We start from the raw sequence: 22,370 nt of genomic DNA, 5'->3' as shown, positions 1-22,370 counted from the left end.
TTCGTGATTTAGATATAGTAGTATATTTGAGAAACTTGCTTTAGATGTATACTTGAATTTTATATTCAAAATTAATGCGCAGCATTGTGGGTACTCATGGAAAATCTTTTAGAACAAAAAGATTATCATTATGATTGTTTTTACATAAACATGCTTGCTCTTTCAAGATGTTACATACAATTGCAGTATACCAATTTGTTAACATACCCCCAAACCATTATTTATTAACATAGCTGCTCCTGAATTGCAAAGAGAAAATGTCATGCTCTTATGGTATGACTAATCTTATATATTTGAATTTTTTTTAAAAAACTAGTTGTTTAATTTCAAAAGGTTTATAGGATAAAATATAACGATTTTTCTCAAATGTGTTGAGATTTTAATAAACAAAGGATTGTTATTTGATTGAAGGACCGTCTCAATGTAAGAAAAACTTACATATTTTTGTCTTGCTTTTGGACAACAATAATCCTAGTTTCACCTTAAAGATGTTTGACAAATCAAATTTGATCATCAATAGATATTTTAATAGAATGTTAGATGCTACGATTAGATTACAATAAGATTACATTAAATGCCTTTCAAGATATACTCATTCAAGGATTTTGAATATTGACATATACTGTCCTTATTTCATGGTAAATATAAAAGTATTTGATGAATAAGTATCGAATATATGTATAGATTCCATTGATGGTGTTCATATTAAAGCTCATATTTTGTTTGATCAACACGTAAGGTACTAGAATTGAAAAAGTTTTATCTCACAAAATCTAATAGTAGCTTGTACATTTGACATATAATTTACTTATGTATTTTCTAGATGGGAAGGGTGAGCGTCTAATTCATGTGTATTAAAGTCAACATTAACAAGACAATATAAACGTTGGGTTCCTGAAGACAAATAATGTTTCATTGCAATAATTTTTTAGTCTATTTTTATTCATTAATGTTTTCAATTAATTCATGTAGAATATATCTCTTATTATATGTAAAAATTATTTTATAGATATTGGATATGCAAATGTTTTTTTGGTTCTGTATTGAGAAACTTGTTACCTTTTGCAATAGAGTTGTTCAGCTGAGGGTACTTATCTTGACCTCTTTTGTTCTTTTGATACTCAAATAAATATTTTAATTGATCGTTGTATCTTGCATAATAATATTGGTAAGTAAGTTTACATAGACATATATGAAAATAAAGATGGTGATTCGAGTGATGAGTCTAGAGAAGAAGGTAGTTAGAGCAATGATGCAAGTGAAGAAGACAATACTAATGATTGTGATAATCTTGTCCATGGTAAGGGTCAATGAGAAAATACTCAAAGTGAGAATGCAAAGCAATCTACAAAAATTGTTTACCTTTGAGATTTACTAGCAAGTCAAACACGACAAAATTATTGATCGTTATATTTGAGTAGACTTGTCTGTATTTCATTGTCTTTATCTTACCATTTGGAAAACATATTGCATTGGACAATGACTTTGATACGATGAGAATTTTTTTTACAAGTTTGATCCACACTCATAATATGGAATTTATACTTATTTTTTTAAGGATAAATAATCAATATATTAACATTTGATGGTAAGGGTATTTGGAGTCATGTTTGAATGGTGCTTTTTTGCAAGTATGTGATTTTTTTTTTTTTTTTGCTCTACATTATGTTTAAATTTTTTTCAGGAGATAATATATACATGTTTTTGTATATATTTGGTAAGGGTAATTTGTAATTATATAAAAAATTTGTATGTTTTATTAACTATATGTTTTCTTATATTTCAACATTATATTTAATGAATAACTTAAGAGAGAGTATTTACATATAATAAAAGTAAGCATTTAATTATATAAATGTTTTGGAAATTTTACATAGAGAACCTTTCATAATAGAATTTACTTTTTAATTTTATATATTTAAAATAATAAATAATTTAAGTTTAGAATATTTTCAATTATTTATTAAGTCAATAAAGTCATAATCTATCTTATAAATGAATCCTTTTACACTTTCCATAATTAAAATGTTTCAAATATTGTAACAAGTTGATTTAGTGTAAAATAAATTAATATTAGCTGTACCTAAGTGTGAAATATCTACAATGCCCTTAAATAGAAAATGATGTTCTCTCGAATGGGTAATTAAGGTAATTGTTAAATGAAAAGTTTTTAATTGATTTTATTACTATATTCAAAGTATGGAATATACATTTGATAATTTAATATGTTAAAAGAAATTTCTTTTCTAATTTCTTAAGTATTGGACACAAGATAAGGTTCCTATCACGAGGCTGACCAATTTAAAAGCCTCAAATTTCATGTTATCCGTTGGAGTTTTCTCTTTTGGCACCAAAATGGCTTGTCAGTTCTCCTTCTCTACAGCCACTCCGCCCACCGCCTTCAGGGTAATTTCTTTCCTTCGTCTTTGCTCATACTTCCACGGAATGCACAGTTATCTTCACTCGCTTGGTTTTTGCCTTTTTTGCCTTGCAGGGGAACGTAAAACTTCTCAATGCCAAACCTTCTCTATGCCCAGCTTCGGTATCTGTACTTATACCCAACAAAAGAAGAGAAGGGTCATTATCTCTCTCCGTTCGAGCTTCTGCTTCTGCTGTCCCTGCTGCTCCTGTTTCGTCTGCTGTTAATCGGTTTCGACTCAACAATTTAGGTCCGCAACCCGGCTCCCGCAAGAAGGGAAAGAGGAAAGGAAGGGGTCATTCAGCTGGACAGGGGGGGAGCTGTGGATTTGGGATGAGGGGACAGAAATCGAGATCGGGACCCGGCGTGAGGAAGGGTTTTGAGGGTGGGCAAATGCCCCTTTATAGACGATTACCCAAATTGAGAGGAATTGCTGGAGGTACGATGCTAGGAAGAATCCTCTTCTTCCTTATTACTTTTTATTTAATTTTTCTTTTCAACTCAACTTATTTATGCCCAGTTGTTTGTCAGTGGTTATAGACCAGCAAAATATGGGTAGTTTCGATTACTAACTTTACTTGCCAGACTAAGGACTTTTTTTTTTTCTGTGTTTCTTTATTAATAATAGAACAACTGCTTAGTAGATTGCAATGCAGCTGATAAAGAGCGGGTGCTTGCCAAGTCAACTAATCTATGGGGAGAGCAGTGTTTTGGAGTGCTTTTATTGACTTTTGAAGTTTAACTAATCTTTGCATCAGTGTCGTATTTTATTTGTTGTTATCAGAGTGTGATGCTGACTCTAGGGATTTCCTGCACATTTGCATGTTTGACACTTACTTAGTCTTTCCATGAGGCTAATATTAGGTTGTTAAATATTTCTTTAATGGGGACATTGTCTGCAAAACTATGTTTTGTTGAGTCATCAGTTTTATTGCTTTTGAAATGGAGTTGATTCCCTTGTTAGTGCTCCACAGGTTCAAGTTCAAGTTCATTGCTTCATTGACTTAAACCAGTTAGTGGTGCACCTCCGCTGGGTTCAAGTGAATGAAGCAAATCATTCACTTGAATTGGTTATAACGTTAAGCGACTGAAGCAGGATTCCCACCTAAATCCTGATTCATCCACTTAAACTCGTCGGGCTTGAAATGTTTTCTCCCGACCTGTCATTTTTTCTCTTCTCCCTCTCTTCTCCCTTCTCCCTCTCGCACTCATTCTCCCTCTCCCTCTCGCCTCTCCTTTTTCCTCTCTCACACAATACGTCGACTTCCTCGTAGCTCATATCCAGCGGATTTTTAGGAAGCCTATTGACACTGATTCACACCACCCCGAGTCATTACAATTTTCATTCGGAACGTGAGCCTTTTTTCCTCCGCACCTATCCACGTTTACTGGGTAATTCTTTTGCTCCACTGTGTGAAATTCGAAATTTAGTTGCGGCTTTTGTCCTCCACCCCTATCCACGTTTGCTGGGTAATTCTTTTGCTCTGCTGTGTGAAATTCGAAATTTAGTTGCAGTACTTTGATTTGTTTTCAGTTAATTGAACAAATTCTGTAATATCTTTCTGCTGAAATTTTTGCTTGTTGCTGTTTCTCGAGTTTGGTGGATCATTTTTATTAGTTGAGTTGGTGTTTGTGGTTAGGGGTGCGAGTTGTTATCTGGGTTCTGAATTTTGTGGTACGGTTTGTTTTGATACTTGCTGAATTGAAATTCTTGTTTATTGGTGTTTTTGGTCGGTAGTTCATTGGGCAAAGGAAGTTTTGTGAGGGTCTTGCCTAGTTTTATTGAATTTGGGCGATTTCCATCGAGATTCCTATTGCTCTGTTGACAAAACGTTAGTTTTCCTTTCTGAGTTGATTTCGTTTAATTTTCGTAGTTTGGTTGACTCATGATTGAGTTGATTGGTTGCATTAGTGTCTGTTGCTTCTGGAATTTACATGCAATCCTGTCGAATATTGACATTGCTACTGCTACATATTTTTTTTTTTTTGAAAAAAATGTATTAATAAAACAAATTTTACAAAATTTGGGGGAGCGCATCCCTTACAACCAGCGATTGTAGGTTAGCTCCCTGCCTAGCAAGCACATCTGCTGCAGAATTAGCGGATCTCAGAATGTGAGTCCAAATACAAGAAACTATTGAGGTAATATCTAAATTTTCCCAAAAAGTATCCCAATGCTGCCATGGGGGAGGAGAAGTATTCTCACACCAACCGATAACCACTTTTGAATCACCTTTGATATGAAGAGGGCTGCCGCAATTGTCCCTGAAGATGAGGAGACCGGAGAGGAGGCCATGAAGCTCTGCAGACGTAGAGTCAGATATGCTCAAAGGGCCAACATAAGAGAAGAGCTGATTGCCAGAATGGTCTGAAATAACTCCTCCAAAACCCGAAATCCCTGGATTACCAAGAGACGATTCGTCAAAGTTTAACTCAAGGTAACCAGGAGCAGGAGGAGTCCATTCTTGCAATACCTGGATCTTTGTCCCAGAATGCATCATAGCTATATTTTTCCAGTTTTCACGGATAGGGGTTCCCAAAAAGGAAGAGAAGGCTTTCTTAGTCAAGAGCCAAGTAGATATATGCCCCACCACTCGATCCGCTACCCGATCTACAGATTCACATTTTGCATCAAATCATCTTTTATTGCGCTCATTCCAAAGCCCCCACGGGATGAAATTAACGCAAGCAGAGAACATCATTTTACCAAGACCAGGCAGAGGGGTACCAATGAGCAACTTACTGAACGAGAGAAGATCAGCCACCATGCAGAATTGTAACCCAAACTTACTAAGAATGAGGGTCCACACCTTCCAAGAGAATATGCATTGAAGAAGGATGTGGCTTGTGGTTTCATCTTCAGAATTGTAGAGTGGGCAGAGGGGGTTAATTGAGGGATGGCTTCTTCTTCTAAGAACGTCTGCCGAGAGAATCTTGTCTTGACAGGCATTCCATAGGAAAAACTTTATCTTTGGGGGGGCACATATACGCCATACGAAGTTAATTTCATTTTCCCTCCAAGACGAATTCCAGCCATTTAAGAAGCCATATGCAGATGAAATAGTGAATTTGCCCCTTTTATCTGGCCACCAAATGAGCTTGTCAGCCTCCAAAGGGCTAATTTTAACCAATGCAACATAATCCATCAAGCGAAACCCAGACACCCCCTCTGCCCCGGTAGACTTGATCGTCTAGTCGAGGAACTCCAAGTGGAATGTCATAAATATGACGTGGAAACATGGCAACAAATGATGAATTTGGCTCGTCTTATGGGCGCAATTTGCAGAGGTCCGCTGCCTGGAGACTATTCTGCATCTGGAGTCCAGAAGTATGGTTACAAATGATTGTGTTATCCTGGAACTTTAGGGGAATTGGTGCCATCTGCAAGCGAGATGTGGTTTCAAGCTTCCTCTCTCAATTCAAGCCCTCTATTGTCATCTTTCAAGAAACAAAATGTCAAGCGATGTCCGATGATATTGTCAGAGAGCTTTGGGCAAACCCTTCAATAAAGTGGGTAGCTGTCAATGCTACTGGTCATTCAGGAGGCATCCTTGTTGCTTGGGACTCGACATACCTAGACACCCTTCAAGTGTCTGAAGGCCGTTTCTCATTGGGTTTGCAGTTCAGGAATCTCTCCACTGGAAGAATCTGGTGCGTAGGGGGAGTCTATGGTTCGATCAGATATCGTGAGCGTAGCCTGTTTTGGGAAGAGCTAAGTAACCTTTTCCAATCATGGAGACTCCCTTGGCTTTTTGCGGGGGATTTCAATGCTATTCGATATTGCAACGAGAAGAAACCGCCTGCCAACCGCATCTTTGCCTCTATGCGGAGTTTCTCTGACTTCATCGGCGGATGTGGGCTAGATGAGATCCCTCTCTCTGGGAAAAATTATACATGGTCGAATAACCAACAACAGCCAATTCTGTCAAAGTTGGATCTTTTTTTGGCTTGTCCAGACTGGTTGCAGCTCTTTGGGAATGTTTCTGGTCGGGTTCTGGATAGGGTGGGATCAGATCATTGGCCTATCATGTTGACCACCTCTTTCGAGAAATGGGGTCCCTCTCCTTTTCGGTTTGAAAATTCCTGGTTATTGGCAAAAATTTTTGAGGCTCTTGTTGATGAACGGTGGATTGCGGGTCCATCTCTGAGCAGGCGGGAGTGGGCTTTCCCTTTGAAGCTTAAATTATTAAAAAAAAAAATTAAAGAGTGGGCCACGAACCATCGCTCCTCTATGGTTGCTGAGAAGTCTTCTATTCTCTCTCAACTTGTGGACCTTGATCTGGCGGAAGAACATAAGTATTTGTCTCCGGCGGAGATCTCTTCCCGTATCTCTTAATTCTAATCTTAATGCAATACTTCATCAAGAGAAGGTCCGTTGGAAGCAACGAGCCAGATTTAAATGGCTAAAGGAAGGAGATGCCAACACAAAGTTTTTCCATGCGGTAGCTTTGGCAAAGCGTAGGTCCAACCGAATTACCTCATTATGTGTTAATAATGAGGTAACATCGTGTCAGACTGCGATTACTAATGTGTTGCTCAAGTTTTTTACAGACTTATATTCGGAGGAATGCTTTAATAGGCCAAAGCTTCAGAATATCAGGCTCTTCCGTGTCTCCCCAGCAGTTGCCTCTTTCCTAGAGATACCGTTTTCAGTCGGAGAAGTTGAACATGCTGTCTTAGGCATGGAAAGTAATAGGGCGCTTGGACCTGATGGCTTTAACAGTGATTTCTTGAAAAGATTCTGGTCTCGTCTCAAGGAGGATATCATTGCAATGATTAACGACTTCTTCAATAATGGTATCACTTTCCATAGTATTGGCACGTCCTTTATTGCCTTGGTCCCGAAGAAAGCCAGTGTAGAGAAACCAGAGGATTTCAGGCCTATCAGTCTTGTCACAAGTGCTTACAAGATTATAGCCAGAATCTTAGCTCATCGTCTCAAAGTTAAAAAAAAAAAAAAACAGTTATACATAGAGGGCAAGGCGCTTTTCTAAAAGGAAGAGAGATTTTGGATTCCACTATGGCTGCTCATGAACTTATTGACCATTTCCGGCACAATAAGGATCCAAGAATTGCCTTGAAGCTAGATCTTGAAAAAACTTTTGACAGAGTGAATTGGATTCTGCTAGATGAGATTATGGAAAAAATGGGCTTTGGAAATCGATGGAGATTCTGGATCAGAAGTTGTGTGGGTTCGGCCTCGTATTCTCTCCTCCTTAATGGCTCAGTTTGTGGTTATCTCAAAGGAACCAGAGGAATCAGGCAGGGTGATCCTCTCTCCCCGCTTCTATTCAATATGGTTGGTGAATTCCTATTTGCTATGTTTTACTCGGCAAGTAATCTCGGATGGCTTCCTCCTACTAGTACCAATCAGGCTTTCAATATTCCCATTATTTAGTATGTAGACGATACCATCATATTTAGAATCGGCAACACTGACTGTGCAAAAAAGATTAAAGCGGTGTTGGGGCTCTTTGAATTAACATCTGGCTAGAAAGTTAATTGGGAAAAGACTTCCCTCATGGGCTTCAATGTTAGTCCTGAGACACTTACAGAGATGGCTAGTATTTTTGGTTGCTCAACAAGTCACCTACCGGCAACCTGCCTTGGTCTGCCACTATTCAATGGCCGTATATGTAAGAATCTTTGGAATCCGGTGGTGGAGAAAATTGAAGCCCAGCTTGCATCCTGGAAGGGATGACTGCTTTGTAAAGCGGGTAGGCTCATTCTTCTCAAGTCTTGCATTGCAGGAATTCCTAACTATGCATTATCTTTTATGCCCTGTCCTATCTCTATTTGTAAGGCTATGGATAGACTCTAAAGAAGATTCCTATGGAGGGGTTCGAGTGATACCTTCAAGTATCATTTGGTTCGATGGGATGATGTTTGTTTGCCAAAGAATATGGGAGGCCTGAGAATTCGGAAATCCAAGAATATGAATCAAGCGTTGCTTCTAAAATGGTTATGGAAGTTCAATACCCATTCTTCAAATCTCTGGAAGGAAATAGTTCTTCCTAAGCTTGGTGGGGATTCTCATTGGTGGATATCAGGAGGTAATCGTAGAGGTTTATCCTCAATATGGAGAGCACTATACCTCTTGCTTCCAAAATTGTATTCCGCAAGTAGATTCTATGTTGGCAACGGTAGATCGCTCAAGTTTTGGGAAGATTTGTGGATAGGGCAGGTGCCATTGCAGGATGCTTTCAGGGGTCTTTTTCTCCTCACATTTCGTAGAGACTGCTACATATTTCACATAGACGAATAAGGTCTTGGTTTGAGGAATGATAATTTAGTCTCGTCCTGAGCTGCTGGTTATAGTTTTGAATACCTCCATCTAGTTTAAGTGATTTAACCTGTGCCTTCTCTCCTTTTATTACCTCTTTTGATGTGCTTAATGAATTATAATGATACCATACAGCAAATGTTCCATGGCAAATACACTGCAAGTTGGAGAATGAATGAAGTACTTTATATGGCTGGAGTTTGAAACAAAGAAATAAAAGATGATGCGAATAAAGGGCTGTTGAAAACATCATCACAACAGCTAGTTCCTGGATTTTCATGACTTCATGATCTCAGTGATTACTCGAACTTGAGGAATTATGGGTGCTTTTTCATATTTTAAGCTGAAGGAGGTTCATGCTTTCATCTTCTTTTTGCTTGGCTTTTAAGAACAAATAGATTTAAGTAGGACTAGCGGGCACTGGAGGTGCCACCCATGATAGGTTGGTGATGTAGGACATGTCTCAACTGTGGAAGAAGAAAACCATTCAAAACAATTGAAGAAAGAAGAGAGAAAAGGTAGATGAAATTCAACAGTTTCTATTTTTGAAGAGAGAAGATGTAAGTTAGTATTAGTGGTTTCCATCTCAAGTAGGTGCTGGAATTCTTTTCCAGCAACTGATTTCGGTATGAAAAGTCACTGTTCAATTGTAATTAGGATGTTCTATCTTAAGAATTTTTTTATTGTTGTTATGTTACTTATTTTGTCAAATCTTTGGATGTATTGGAGTCTATAAATAGGTGAATCTTCTGTAACTTTGAACATGTTCTGAAGATAAATACAAGTTTCTCTTTTTGGTTGCTGGAGCACTGTTATTTCTCTTTCTTTTTGCTGAGAATGACTTCTTAGTGACTTTTCTCTCATACTAGCTACTGCTAGCAACAAAACAGTATCTGAAAATTCAAGTTCCTCTCTTGAAACTTGAAAAGCAGGAATTTTCTAGAGTTGAGAAGGTAGTGGTTATGTATCTCATATGCCAGCCATACCTATTTCTCTTTTCCAGAAATTCAACACCAATCAACTATATTTCATCAGTTTTGTGGTGTTAGTTGGGGAGGGTTATTTGGGTTTTCTCTATCCTCTTTGGAATAGTTGATCCCACAGAGCCTTGAGCTGAGATTCCTTTTGAAATGGTAACGGTTCAAGGCCTTTTCCTTCTGTCCACTAATAGTCGAGAGACTTATTGAGCGGTTAACATCAATTGGTTGCTAGAAGATCTCCTGTCTGTTTGTGCTTCCATAGATTTGTTTTATGAGATCAAGGATATGAATGTTCAGCTCATGTATACATGGATCCACATGCTGTGAGAAGCCTATCATATCACTGGTGAAATTAGATGAGATTTTTAAGGTCCTCTGGATTTTTTCAGTTGATAGTGGGACGCCTTCCATTCTTTTGTTGTTCTTCACAAATCTATTGTAATTAATAGGGGGTGTTAATTAGTGACTCTTGTTGAAAATAATCTCACCTCAAGTCTCATCAAAGGTCATTGCTTTTGTGTCTGCTTGAAAATGATTTTAGCTTTTTATGAACCTGGGAAGTCAGAACTTTGCTAGGATTGATGAGTGGAAATCAAAAGCTGGTTAGGCAAAACTCATGTTAAAGTAAGCATTCGATCAATTATTTTTGTTTAATTATTTCATTTTTTATAATTTATTAAACTAATGGTTTTTAATTTTGTGGAAATATATTATTAATTAATGCTACGTAAAAATCTATTTCGTGCTAATAATAAAATAATATATTTATTTATTTATTGTATTCAATTTTTTATTATTGTATTGAATTAGTGATTTAAGAGTGGTAATTAAAATATTGTTAAAGTTAGCATTTGATCAGTTATTATTGTTTAATTATTCCATTTTTATGTTAAAATATATCTTATGTTATTCATAAATTAATATATTTATTTATTATATTCATTTATGTTATTTTTTTACTTTTTATTTATCTATTTTTTAATAATTAATTGGTACAATTAATATAATATCTTATTAATGTATTAATGTAATTATTGTATTAATGTACAATAAACTGCAATCATTAATTAATATAATATCTTATTTAATTAATTAGTATATTTCAATATTTTAATTCCACATGAAATTACTTATTAGTGTAGTAATCATATTTTTTTTGGTTAATTATCTGTTTAGGTATATGTTTTATTTACGAATATTGTAAAAAGTTACTCATTCTCTTGTTTACATCATATTTTTCATTTTGGGGCACTAACACTAGAAACTGTTTTCCAGTGCACTTGAACTCGTCCACACTAACACCAACTTTCACTTGAACTTATATTAGTTCATTCACTTGAATTCGAACTTGAACCTGAAGTTGAAGTTGAACTTGAACCAAAAGTGCACTAACCCCCCCTAGTTGTTCATTCTCCATTTTGCCCCTTGTCAAGAAAAAAACTTGACTCTGGTCAGCAACTTGATTAACTCTTCCCTTCCACTCTTGGAAAACTTGAACAAGCTTCATTGTCGCTTCACCACTACTAAAGCACTTTGTACTACTCCCTCTCCGCCCCCGCAAGCTGGGGAATCATGACAGAAAGCAACTTAGCTTGAACTGACACAATAGGAGAGATGAATCCACCACTTCTAGCCAAATGACAAGTCTCTATTCATTAGCCAAGCTAGATCTTAAACAAGTTAGGAGACATTGTTCTAACACAAAAGGTGGACTGCCAACTTTTAAAGGTAGCACCACATTTACCTGCTTTTATGGGTGAAGAAGAAACTAGACTTGACTTAAGCTGGATTTGGGCACACTTCTGCTCCATCAGGTAGTAAGTCCATAGTTATTGCTTTGAAGTGATGAAAATACCTGAATGATGAGTTACTTGGTAGAATTTATGAGGCCAAACACTTATAAAGGCTTGACTCGACACATATATATGCAAGGACTACCAAGAAAGGAAATAGGCCAGGTTGATTAACTCAAGGTTAAGCTGGTTGACTTTGTTGAAACATGTTTACAATTTGAAAGTTTGATATGGGTTCTACAAGAGAAAAGGGAATTGGCAAGTGCACCAAATATCAGCCAATGATATCCACCAGAAAACAAGTTTGACAGCACTGAATTCATCCCGGCTCGAATTGGTAGTTGATAAACGTGAAATATTTGTTTCTGTTTCTGTCCCAAATTGTCAGATTTTCATCTGCCGAGATTGATGTCATTGGAGTCTAAAAAGCAAATTTTATTTGCTGAGCAGCCAGACGTATCTACTTTAGAAACTTAGTGTACCATATTTCATGGTAATGATTCCTAGATATGCCAAGACTGCTCCACATGAGAAAGATACTAGTTTGTTGTTGATTTAGTGGCAGAAGAAAGTAATAGAAATAGGAGACTTAACAGGGAACTTGTTTCTTAATGATAGTGAGAAACAAACAAACGTAATAGACCCATCCACTTCAGCTGCTGGAATAGGTTTAACAAATAAAGACAAATTTGTTGATTTTAAGAGAGGATGCATGGAAGATAGAAGTGAAGAAAGGAGAAGAAGCATGAGAGAGAAAGAGAGGACAAAGAGAGAGCATGTTGATATTAATTTAAGAGAATAATGAGAGAGATTTCTTACTCTTGTACATCATGTTCTTTCAATGGAATACAATGAGTTATTCTAAACATAAACATTCCCCAAAGTTCCTAATTACACCCAATAATATCTCACTAAATCTTCACAATAAGTTGTGATAAGGAAACTAAAACTAAGAGAATAAGAGAAGATCTTCCTATTTTATTCCCATTTGAGCTTTGCTTTTCTTGTGAGACTTGTCTTGCATGAGATTCACCTTAGACTCTATGAAGCTTATGTGATATGTTTTGCATGAGACTAAAAACTTCTTGATATGACTTTTTCAGCACTCCCCCTCAAGTTGGAGTTTATAACTTCAGCTTGCAAAAAGTCTTGGTCAAGAAACTTGTGTGACTGAAAAAGAAATTTTTGATCTTGTGTTGCTTGAAAAGAAAATTCTAATTGTCATGATTCATCTTATTCTTGTTTACATCTTTCTTGTAATCTTTATTTTCTTCTTATCTTGTTCTCTCCCTTGGATACTTTGGTCACTTAAAATTTGATTATCACAACTTGTGGAATCCTTCTTTATCTGTTACCTCATACTTGTACTTCTCATTTTATAATTCTCCTTCAAACTGTGGATTTCTTTGTTCTTTGCCAAGATGCCCAACTTGCATAAAATAATGGTGAGAGAAGAAAAATCACCCCTAGATCAGTGTGAGAACTTCAACTCCGGTCTGAAATGGCTGCTCAAATTTAAAGGCGATTTGACCCATTTTAAGGTAATGAAAAGAGTACTCATTTTTTAAGGGTAGTACAATCTACCACTTGGGTATACCACTTAAGTAAAAGGAATAAAGGAATTGAATTAATCTGGATGTTGGGGGCGCTCCTAATCTTTGTAGGTAGTGAGTCTATAGGCATTGCTCTGAAGTGATTAAATTTTTTTGAAGAAAGTACTTTGAGGAATTAGGGGTATGAATAGAAAAATAACAATTCTCATACTTCAAATGGAAGCAGGCGTACAATGCAACTCTTCATACTTCCAAATAAGAAGAAGGCGTTTTTAAAACAATAGATGTATGAAAAATGACCTAGTTTAGCTCAAAAGGGAGATAAAAAATAATTCCTCTATGAACATGTATGATTGAGGAAATTTAAAACAAACTCTAGATAAAAAGTGGGAAAAATCTAGAGAGAGAGAGAAGAGGAGAGAGAGAGAGAGAGAGAGAGAGAGAAAAAAGATGCCAAAGCTCTGAATGAGCTGCGTTGGGGGTTGTGCACGACCTCCAATGCTATTTATTTAGATTTAAGTCATAATTTTCAGAAATGACAAAAATGCCCCTCTTGCATGGAAAACACTTATTCCCTTATAACTCCAATTCTACTCTTCCTATGAATATAAAAAATTGTACATAGACTAAATCAAACATGCTTAACAAGATAGGACCATAGTATAAAATATTCGATCATGTAAAATGTCCACATAACCTTTGAGCTGATCTTCTCACATTCCCCCTTAAGCTGGGGCATATATATCCATGAAGCCCAATTTGTTACCGAAGTTCATGGATTCACGTTTCCCTAATGCCTTAGTGAAAACATCTCCAAGTTGATCAGCCGAACGAACATAGAAGGGATCACATCTTTCTTCATCACAACATCTCTAACAAAATGACAATCCACCTTTATGTGTTTTGTTCTCTCATGAAAAATTTGATTGCCAACAATAAATATAACAGTTTGGTTATCATGAAACATAGTCATTTATTCTGATTGAAGCCTATAACCTAGATTCCGATCTCACCCACACGAGATCGCTAACAGTGTGTGCCATAGCCCTGTATTCTGCTTCTGCGTTGGATCTAACTACAACATTCTATTTTTTGCTTTTCCAATTGATTAAGTTGCCACCTTGAAAGACACAGTAGTCCGTAGTCGATTTTCTGTCTAGCTTTAACCCAACATAGTCTGCATCGGAGAGGGCCTCAATTTTCTAGTGGCCATTATTTTTAAAGAAAAGATCTTTTCCTGGTGCTCCTTTGAGATATCTCAAGATCCTGTGAGTTGCTTCGAGATGAATCTTCCGGGGGTGTTCCATAAAATGACTTACTACACTTACTGCAAAGGATATATCTGGGCACGTAACTGTGGCATATATATGAGTTTTCCCACCAGCCTCCTATAAAATGTTTTATCATTCAATTCTACACTTGGACATCGAGATTCCTGTATCCAGATGTACAAGCGTGATCATCGTGTAAATTGAGTCCAACTTCCATCGGAGTATCTACTAGTTTAGCTCCCAATAATCCATACTTATGTAGCATATCAGTTATATACTTTCTTTGAGATAGCACCGGTCCTTCTTTGCTTCTTGCAACTTCAACACCCAAGAAGTGTTTCAATGCTCCCAGTCTTTGGTCTAAAAGTGAATAGCAAGTAGTTTTTTAACTTCTTCAATTCTAGGGGTATCATGGCCAAACAATATAATATCATTCACATATACAAGTTAAGCTATGATGGAAGACCTTTTTATGATAAATTATGAATGGTTGCAGTGGCTCTTAGAAAAGCCTATAGACATTACTACTTGGCTAAAATTTTCAAACCAAGCACGAGGGCTTTGTTTCAGCCTATAAATTGCTTTCTTGAGTCTACATAGTGCATCTCCCCCTGAGTAACATACTCCGAAGGTTACTCTATGTAGATCTCTTCTTCTAGATCTCCATACAGAAAAACATTCTTTATGTCTAATTGGTATAAGGGCCAACCCTGAGTAACAACAATAGACACCAAAATGCGTACCAAAGATATTCGAGCAACTGGGGAAAAAGTTTCAAACACATCTACACCATAAGTTTGTGTATATCCTTTGGCCACTAGACGAGCTTTATACCTCTCAACTGATCCATCAGCCCTGTACTTGATTGGATACACCCATCTACAGCCACTTACTACAGCACCTAAAGGTAACACACATAACTGCGAGATTCCTCGCTCTAACAAAGCAGCCGTCTCAGCATCCATGACTTGCTTCCACTGTGGAGAGGACAAAACATCCTACAATGAAGAAGGAATAGTGCAAACAAAGATAGACAATGCAAACTTTCTGTAGTTGTCAAACAAATCATATGACACAAAATGAGACAGCGATGATGAATACCATTATGAACTCCTTTCCTTGAAGCAATGGGTAGGTGCAGATCACTTACCTCAGGATCTTGAGACAAAGATGAGTCATGGTCTTGCATGGGAGAGGAGGCTGTTGGCTGAGAGTGATGCAGCTGTCGACGTCGATATACCTGCAAGGGTTTCTCAACAATGGTTTTTTGTGTAGGTCCAAGACAATCATCCACTGACAAAGGAATACTGACTTAAAAATTGGGGAAGAAGATGGTATATCAATGGACGTAGTAGACCCAAAGAACGGACTATCCTAAAAAAATGTGACATATGCGGATACAAATGTTTTTCTAGTAGATTGATAAAAACACTTATACCCCTTTTGTGTATGAGAATACCCAAAAAAGACACACTTAATTGCACGAGGAGATAACTTATCTTTGGTTGATCCCATAACATGAGTGAAACAAACACATCCAAAGACACGAGGAGAAACTAAGAACAATGGAGTTTAAGGTAACAAAATCTGAATGAGAATTTTACCTTCAAGGATAGATGAAGACATCCTATTGATCAAGTAGCATGCAGTAAGTACTGCATCACCCCAAAAATGCTTAGAAACCTGCGTATGTAACATCATAGTGCGAGCTACTTCTAGTAGATGATGATTTTTACGCTCTGCAACCCCATTTTGTTGTGGAGTAAACAAAAAGATGTGGTTCGATGAATGATCCCTTGATTTTGACAAAAGCTGCTAAACTTATGAAAACCATTGTCAGTACGTAAAATAAGAATAAAATTCGAAAACTAATTCTTTATTTCATAGTCAAAGAATTTGAATACATCAAAAACTTCAAATTTCTCTTGAAGGAGATAGACCCAAGTGCACCTTAGTAAAATCATCAATAAATAAGATAAAGTACCTAAATTCAAACAGACTAGTTACAGTACAAGGACCCCAAATATTTGAATGAACAACCTCAAATTGTTGACTTGTCAGTATTATGTGAGGATGGAAAGGAACTTCGGTGGTGCTTGCTCAATTGACACGACTCGCACTAAAAGGTAAGATTGGAAGGAAATTCTGGAATGCCTTGAATCAGTTTTGTTAGTGAAGGATTATCTAATCGTAAATGCCACTGGAATGGGGTAGCAGGTGTATGAAGTGCATGTAGTGTATTATTTGGCGAGTAGCTCTCCAAATAATACAAACCACATCACTCACGTGCGGAACCAATTGTCCTCTATGTTGCGAGATCCTGCAATAGCCTATGAATAAGATAAAATGTCAGATAACAATTTATAGATTTCGTTAATTGGCTCACTGACAACAGATTTAAGGGAAATTTAGGAACTAGTAAAGCAGACTGAGGCGACAAGAATGATATAGGGTTAATTGTGTGAACACCCTAGACTGAGCAAGCAGACCCATTAGTTAAATTTTCTTGTTTTATATGTGATGATGACTCTTTCATGTTAGAAAACAAAGATGACATACCTAACATGTGAGCAGTAGCTTCGAAATCAATAACCAGGTAGAGGAAGAAGACACATGAAGAGTGGACGTACCTGAGGTTGCCAGAGTAGCAGTAAGAGTAGGAGCATGAACCATAGATGTTGAAGATGAACCAACTGATAACTGAGCTAGATGCTGCAAATCTGTCGTCGTTGTTGAAATAGTTATTATATCTCATCAACTCCCCCTGAGGGAACAAAAAAAATCCCTCTGATGTCGTTCCATTAATTTCATGGCTGGTAGAGTTTGCCAAGGCAGGCTTTCCAAATTTCATCCAACATCTATCAAAGTAATGGTTATTACATCCACAATGGACACATTTCCTCTGGGACTTACCATCACCCCTGCCTTGACCTCTGCTTGAACTATCTCTACCTCTACCTCTCCCAGAACCTGTTCGACCTTGAGATGAGTTTGCTGGGCTAGGACTTGGGTCCAAGGTATTAAGTGCAGCGGCATCTGTCACTTTATCCCAATTTTCTTCTTTAGATACCAAAGTTATTTTTTGCCCTCACAATACTATTGAAAATAGTGGGTAATGAGGGTACCTCTTCTGAAGCCTCCCCACCTAGGCCATCAAGAAACTTTGCCACTTGTAGTTGGTTTTGTTGTTTCCTTAATTCCTGCTCATCTGTAGTGAATTGATGCTACACATTAATTTCTTGCCAGAGTCCCACAAATGTCTTGTAATATTGTGTAACCATTTTGTTACTCCTTTTCAGAGATCATAGAATTTGGTGTACAATTCATAAACTTTGGATATATTGCTCTCTTGAGTATATAGATACTCCAAAGAAACCCACATAACCTTTGTTGTTTCACAATACATCACTTGTTTCCTTAATGATGAATCAATACTATTGGCAATCCAAGTCATAACTTGGCTGTTTTCAGCTTCCCAATCATCAATCATTGGAATTGGAGGATCATCTCTGATGTACTTTGTCCTCCTGCCCATCAAGAACATTCTCATTGACCTGGCTCAATTGAGATTGTGAAGTTGCGTCCAAGGCCCATCCCAAAATGACTAGCCAACTTAGGAAACCTCTTTCCCAACTAATCAACTCAAAATCTTTGTACTCACTATCCATGTGGGACTATTCCTTAACACTTCCCCTCACTTGTAGGCCCTCTTTTGTGGCTCTACAAGTGGATAATTTTTTGTGCAAGCCCTCTTTTGTGGCTCTACAAGAGGATAGTTTAGGTGTAAGCCCTCTTTTGTGGCTCTACAAGTAGATAATTTTAGGTGTAGGCCCACATATGAGTACCTGTTCTGATACCATGTTAAAATGGGTCCAAGCCCTATCCCAAAATGACTAGCCACCTTAGGAAACCTCGTTCCCAACTTATACACTCAAGATCTTTGTACTCACTAATCCATGTGGGACTATTCCTTAACAGAGATAGCCATCAAATCCACCCATATCTCTAGATGGTACTTAAACTTCACCCAAATCAGACATAGAGTAAGTATAGAGTCACCAAAAAATTCAATTTCAAAATCGGAGCATTTTTGCAAATTCCACAGATGTGGGCTCCATTTTGTAAAAATTAGGGTTAGGGCAGGAATGAGATGTGCGCAAGTAATATATGTTCAAATCAACACCATATATCAAATAGATAGAAAATCTTCCAAGAATAGACCACAATTAGGGCTGACATCAGCATGCAAATTGATGTCGCAGGCATTGGTTTAGGGATAGGTGACACACATTCCAAGAATGTACTCCCAGCAATGATCACTGCTTTGATACCATGTTAAAAGTGTGAAAAATCTAAAGAAAAAGAATAGAAAAAAGATGTCAAAGCTTTGAATGAGCTATGTTGGGGGTTGTGCACGACCCCCAATGCTATTTATTTAGGTTTAAGTCATAATTTACAGAAATGACAAAATGCCCCTCTTGCATAGAAAACACTTATTCCCTTATAACTCCCATTCTATTGTTCCTATGAATATAAAAATTTGTACATAAACTAAATCAAACATGTTGAACAAGATAGGGCCATAATATAAAATATTCGATCATGTAAAATGACCAAAATACCCTTGAACTGATTTTCTCACACTCAAATAAGGAAAGCTTTGAGATGGAGTATAGTAATAGAAACTTTTTAAAAAACAGAATTCTCATACAAGGCAATTGCTTTTAACACAATCTAACCAATTTGGAAAGAAACTATTCAACAAAGAAAATCTGGAATAAGGGAGATTTAGGAAAAATATATTGCCATAACAAAAATTGAAGTGCCAATAGGCAGGAGGGGACCAGGATTCAACAACCGAGGCATGTGGCTAAGTGCTGATTGGGAGTAGTGGGTAGATAGAGCAGAGCGGTCCCCGGTCACACCACCAATCAGACTAGAATTTCAGGGTGCTGCCATTTCCAGCAAAGAAATGAATCCCTTTCTCAATGTTGTTGAGGGGGAAGAATGCTCGCCATAAGGGAGAGAGGTGCTGACATCTACCTCCAGAAATCCACCAAGTAGAGCACCAATTGAGGTTGGTGGTGATCATCGGTCTCCAAATTGAGTTTGGAGCGGCATTGAATTTCCAGAACTACTTCAGTGTAAAGGCGCTTTTCATGTCTCATATGAGGTGATTACTGAGTCCTCCTTTGCATTTGGGTTTGCAAACATCACTCCAATTTACTAGGTGATATTTGAAGCCGTCACATGCGCCACGCCAGAGAAAATGTTGTTTGATGGCATCGATTTGGTGGCAGACAGCGGTTGGGCAGTGAAGGAATGAAAGGAAATAGTTTGGAATACCAAGGAGAATACCTTGTCTAACCTAAAGATAACCCTGAGATGAAACTAACAGCAGGAATACCAAGGAGGACTTATGCTAGGTGTCTGAAATACAAGAAGAGGACATTATATATATATAAAAAAACTTTGAAAAGAGGAACTTATCTTTCTTTTTCTTTTTCTTCTTCTCCATCTTTTCTTCCTCCTCCATGTCAGGACCGTTGCTCTGATGCCATGTGAGATTTTGAGAATGAGAGTGGAAGAGGAAGAGAAGAATGAGATTTTAGAAATGGAAAAGAGTGAAGCACGTTAGATTTGCTCTCTCTCACATATTCTATGTATAAAAGACTATTTCAATAAAATTCATACTTACACTAGAATACTCTTGTCCCTACTACACCAAACTTAAACTGACTAAATTAAACATTAAGAGATATAAACACAACTAGGAAACAACTTATAACTGTCCTCTTCATTTTAGCTTCTTGAACATGCCCACACTTTCCCTTCTTTGAGCTTGCTCCACTTGTGAGTCTTCCTTTTTTATGAGACTCAGCTTAGACTTCATGAGATGGTTTCTTTCACACATTGAACTGGGACATTCCCGTATTATAAACTAAGCATGTCTGAAGTTGGGGAATCGTGATCAACATTGAACTGGAACAATCTCTTCCCTCATAGTTGCATATGTTGGCCAATCTCTTGAAATTGCTCTTGGATTAACATCTGAGACTAATGTCTCACCAAGTGGATTAGCGAGACTCTGATATCTACCACATCCATCTTGGTATAAGATGGAAAGATAATATAGTTTATTCCTACTTATTTGGCACTTAGGAACATGGGATATTGAATGAATCAATACTCATAAATCTCATTTATTTCATTATTGGATGGTACATGTTGAGACAGCATCTATAGTGGATGAGCGTGGCTGAAACCAGTGATGTAGATGTGTGACAGTACTGGGAAAACAGATTTAGACATGGACATATCATATATTAAGAGTATCTCCAACAGATTGGGAAATTTGTTTTGCGTTCGTCCAGGACCTAATAGTGCACTTGTTAGAAAGGTTGGTTGATGTCAGTTGGGGGCCTTATTTAAAAATAGACAGACCAAAAATTGACTTGGGTAAAAATGTCGAGAAAAGATTTAAAGAAGGCCAACCTAGTTGTGGGATTAGAAAATGATGGAACCAAATGGAAGAAGAGGGTTCATGTGCCAACTTTAACATAGTTGGAAAAAGGTTCCTGTCATGATGCTTAGATGAACTTAACTTTTCTTTTTTCTTCCTTTTTGTCATGGTGCTTCCAATGTTTGTTGACATGTTTAAATGTATCGTACCTTTTCCTTTAAAGGAAAGTTTATAATTTTTTTAATTTATATTTTGGATTAATATACTTTGTACTTGTTCATTTGACATGATATATATGTTGACATTGCCCCTTCTTCATTACTTTAGGCATGCCAAAGGGGCTTCCTAAATATGTTCCAGTCAACCTGAAAGACATAGCAGCTGCCGGATTTGAAGAAGGAGATGAGATATCATTAGAAACCTTGAAGGAGAAGGGGCTCATCAACCCGTCTGGACGAGAAAGAAGCCTTCCTTTAAAGGTACAAATGACTGTAGGATTGCCTATGAAGAAGTACCTGAATGTTTGATCCAAAATAATGCTGCAAACACTTTTATAAGTAACCAAAGAGCTCTGGGAAGTCCTTTAGCATCCTTTAGAGCTGTTTTTTATTCTTCCCTCTGACCAGCCTAGATATAATGCTTCACCATGCAGCAGTGTCGTTCATGCAGGGGTGGGCACTATCTATACATGCATTACTCGTAATGTCCATAACAATCCGGTGTAACACCTATAATGCTCCCAAAATGTGTAATGACCTGCATGCTATGCGTTACATACGCCCATAGTGTCTCCGCCCTAATCTAAGATGTATTGGATGTTGGGCGTAAATTTGGGTCCTATATGGTCACCATTATGATCACTTATTTACAATTGCATTGCTCCTCAAAAACTACAACCCTGACCTTCTGTTAGATATAACAGCGGGTGTGTGTTTTATATGTGCTCGTACATTTATGGTGATTTTTTTCTCTCCTTTAGATTCTTGGAGATGGGGTGTTGACTGTCAAACTGAACTTTAAAGCTCGTGCTTTCTCTTCGCCTGCTAAGGACAAGCTTGAGGCTGCTGGTTGTGGTGTCACGGTGCTTCCTGGCAGGAAGAAGTGGGTAAAACCATCGGTTGCAAAGAATCTGGCTCGTGCTGAAGAATACTTTGCAAAGAAAAGGGCTGCAGCTGACCCAGCTTCTGCATGAGCCCAATCCCAGCTTTTTGAGAATGCAGGAAAGGTCAAGCTTGACAAATTGATTTGGTTTCAGTTGTTGCCTTTGATTTTGACGGAGGTCTTAGTTGTATGTTTTTATTCATTTGTAGCTATGCATTTTGTTCCTCTGAATCTATGACGATTTGATATGTCAAATGGCGTGCAGCTGCTGATAATTTAGTGCTTTTCTATTTGTTTATTTCTCACACTTCCCCGGTTTTTAGTAGGCCAAATCGTTTTAGTTCTTAGTTGGGTTGTAGGCAAAACAAATGGTTTCTGGTGGCTGACGGGTTTGCATGTTATTTTTCTCACTTGTTAGATTGGAAGAAATGAGAAGTAACAGTTCAGTTGGTCCGTTAGTTGCTTCACCCATTGAACAAACTCTGTTACATTTTTAATTTAGAAGCC

General features: G+C 37.3%; 1 protein-coding gene across 1 annotated transcript; it reads left to right on the top strand.

The window, feature by feature from the left end:
• Positions 1 to 2,302: 2,302 nt before the first annotated feature.
• LOC137956240 (large ribosomal subunit protein uL15c) lies at positions 2,303 to 22,155 on the top strand. Its single transcript, XM_068803635.1, has 4 exons — positions 2,303 to 2,406; positions 2,495 to 2,858; positions 21,090 to 21,241; positions 21,742 to 22,155. The coding sequence occupies exons 1-4, from the start codon at positions 2,320 to 2,322 to the stop codon at positions 21,952 to 21,954; spliced, it is 816 nt and encodes a 271-aa protein (XP_068659736.1). The 5' UTR covers positions 2,303 to 2,319; the 3' UTR covers positions 21,955 to 22,155.
• The last annotated feature ends 215 nt before the right edge of the window (positions 22,156 to 22,370 follow it).

Source organism: Aristolochia californica, unplaced genomic scaffold, assembly GCF_029961685.1.
Source record: "Aristolochia californica isolate CCGP_79_NKW_82.1479 unplaced genomic scaffold, dmAriCali1.0.hap1 SCAF_2, whole genome shotgun sequence".
Lineage (NCBI taxonomy): Eukaryota > Viridiplantae > Streptophyta > Magnoliopsida > Piperales > Aristolochiaceae > Aristolochia > Aristolochia californica.
This window is presented reverse-complemented; position numbering and strand designations above follow the sequence as displayed.

Coding starts and splice junctions, on each gene's coding strand:
- LOC137956240 (XM_068803635.1), top strand. CDS start 2,320: ATGTTATCCGTTGGAGTTTTCTCTTTTGGCACCAAAATGGCTTGTCAG. Junction 2,407..2,494: donor CTCCGCCCACCGCCTTCAGG/GTAATTTCTTTC, acceptor TTTGCCTTGCAG/GGGAACGTAAAACTTCTCAA. Junction 2,859..21,089: donor ATTGAGAGGAATTGCTGGAG/GTACGATGCTAG, acceptor TCATTACTTTAG/GCATGCCAAAGGGGCTTCCT.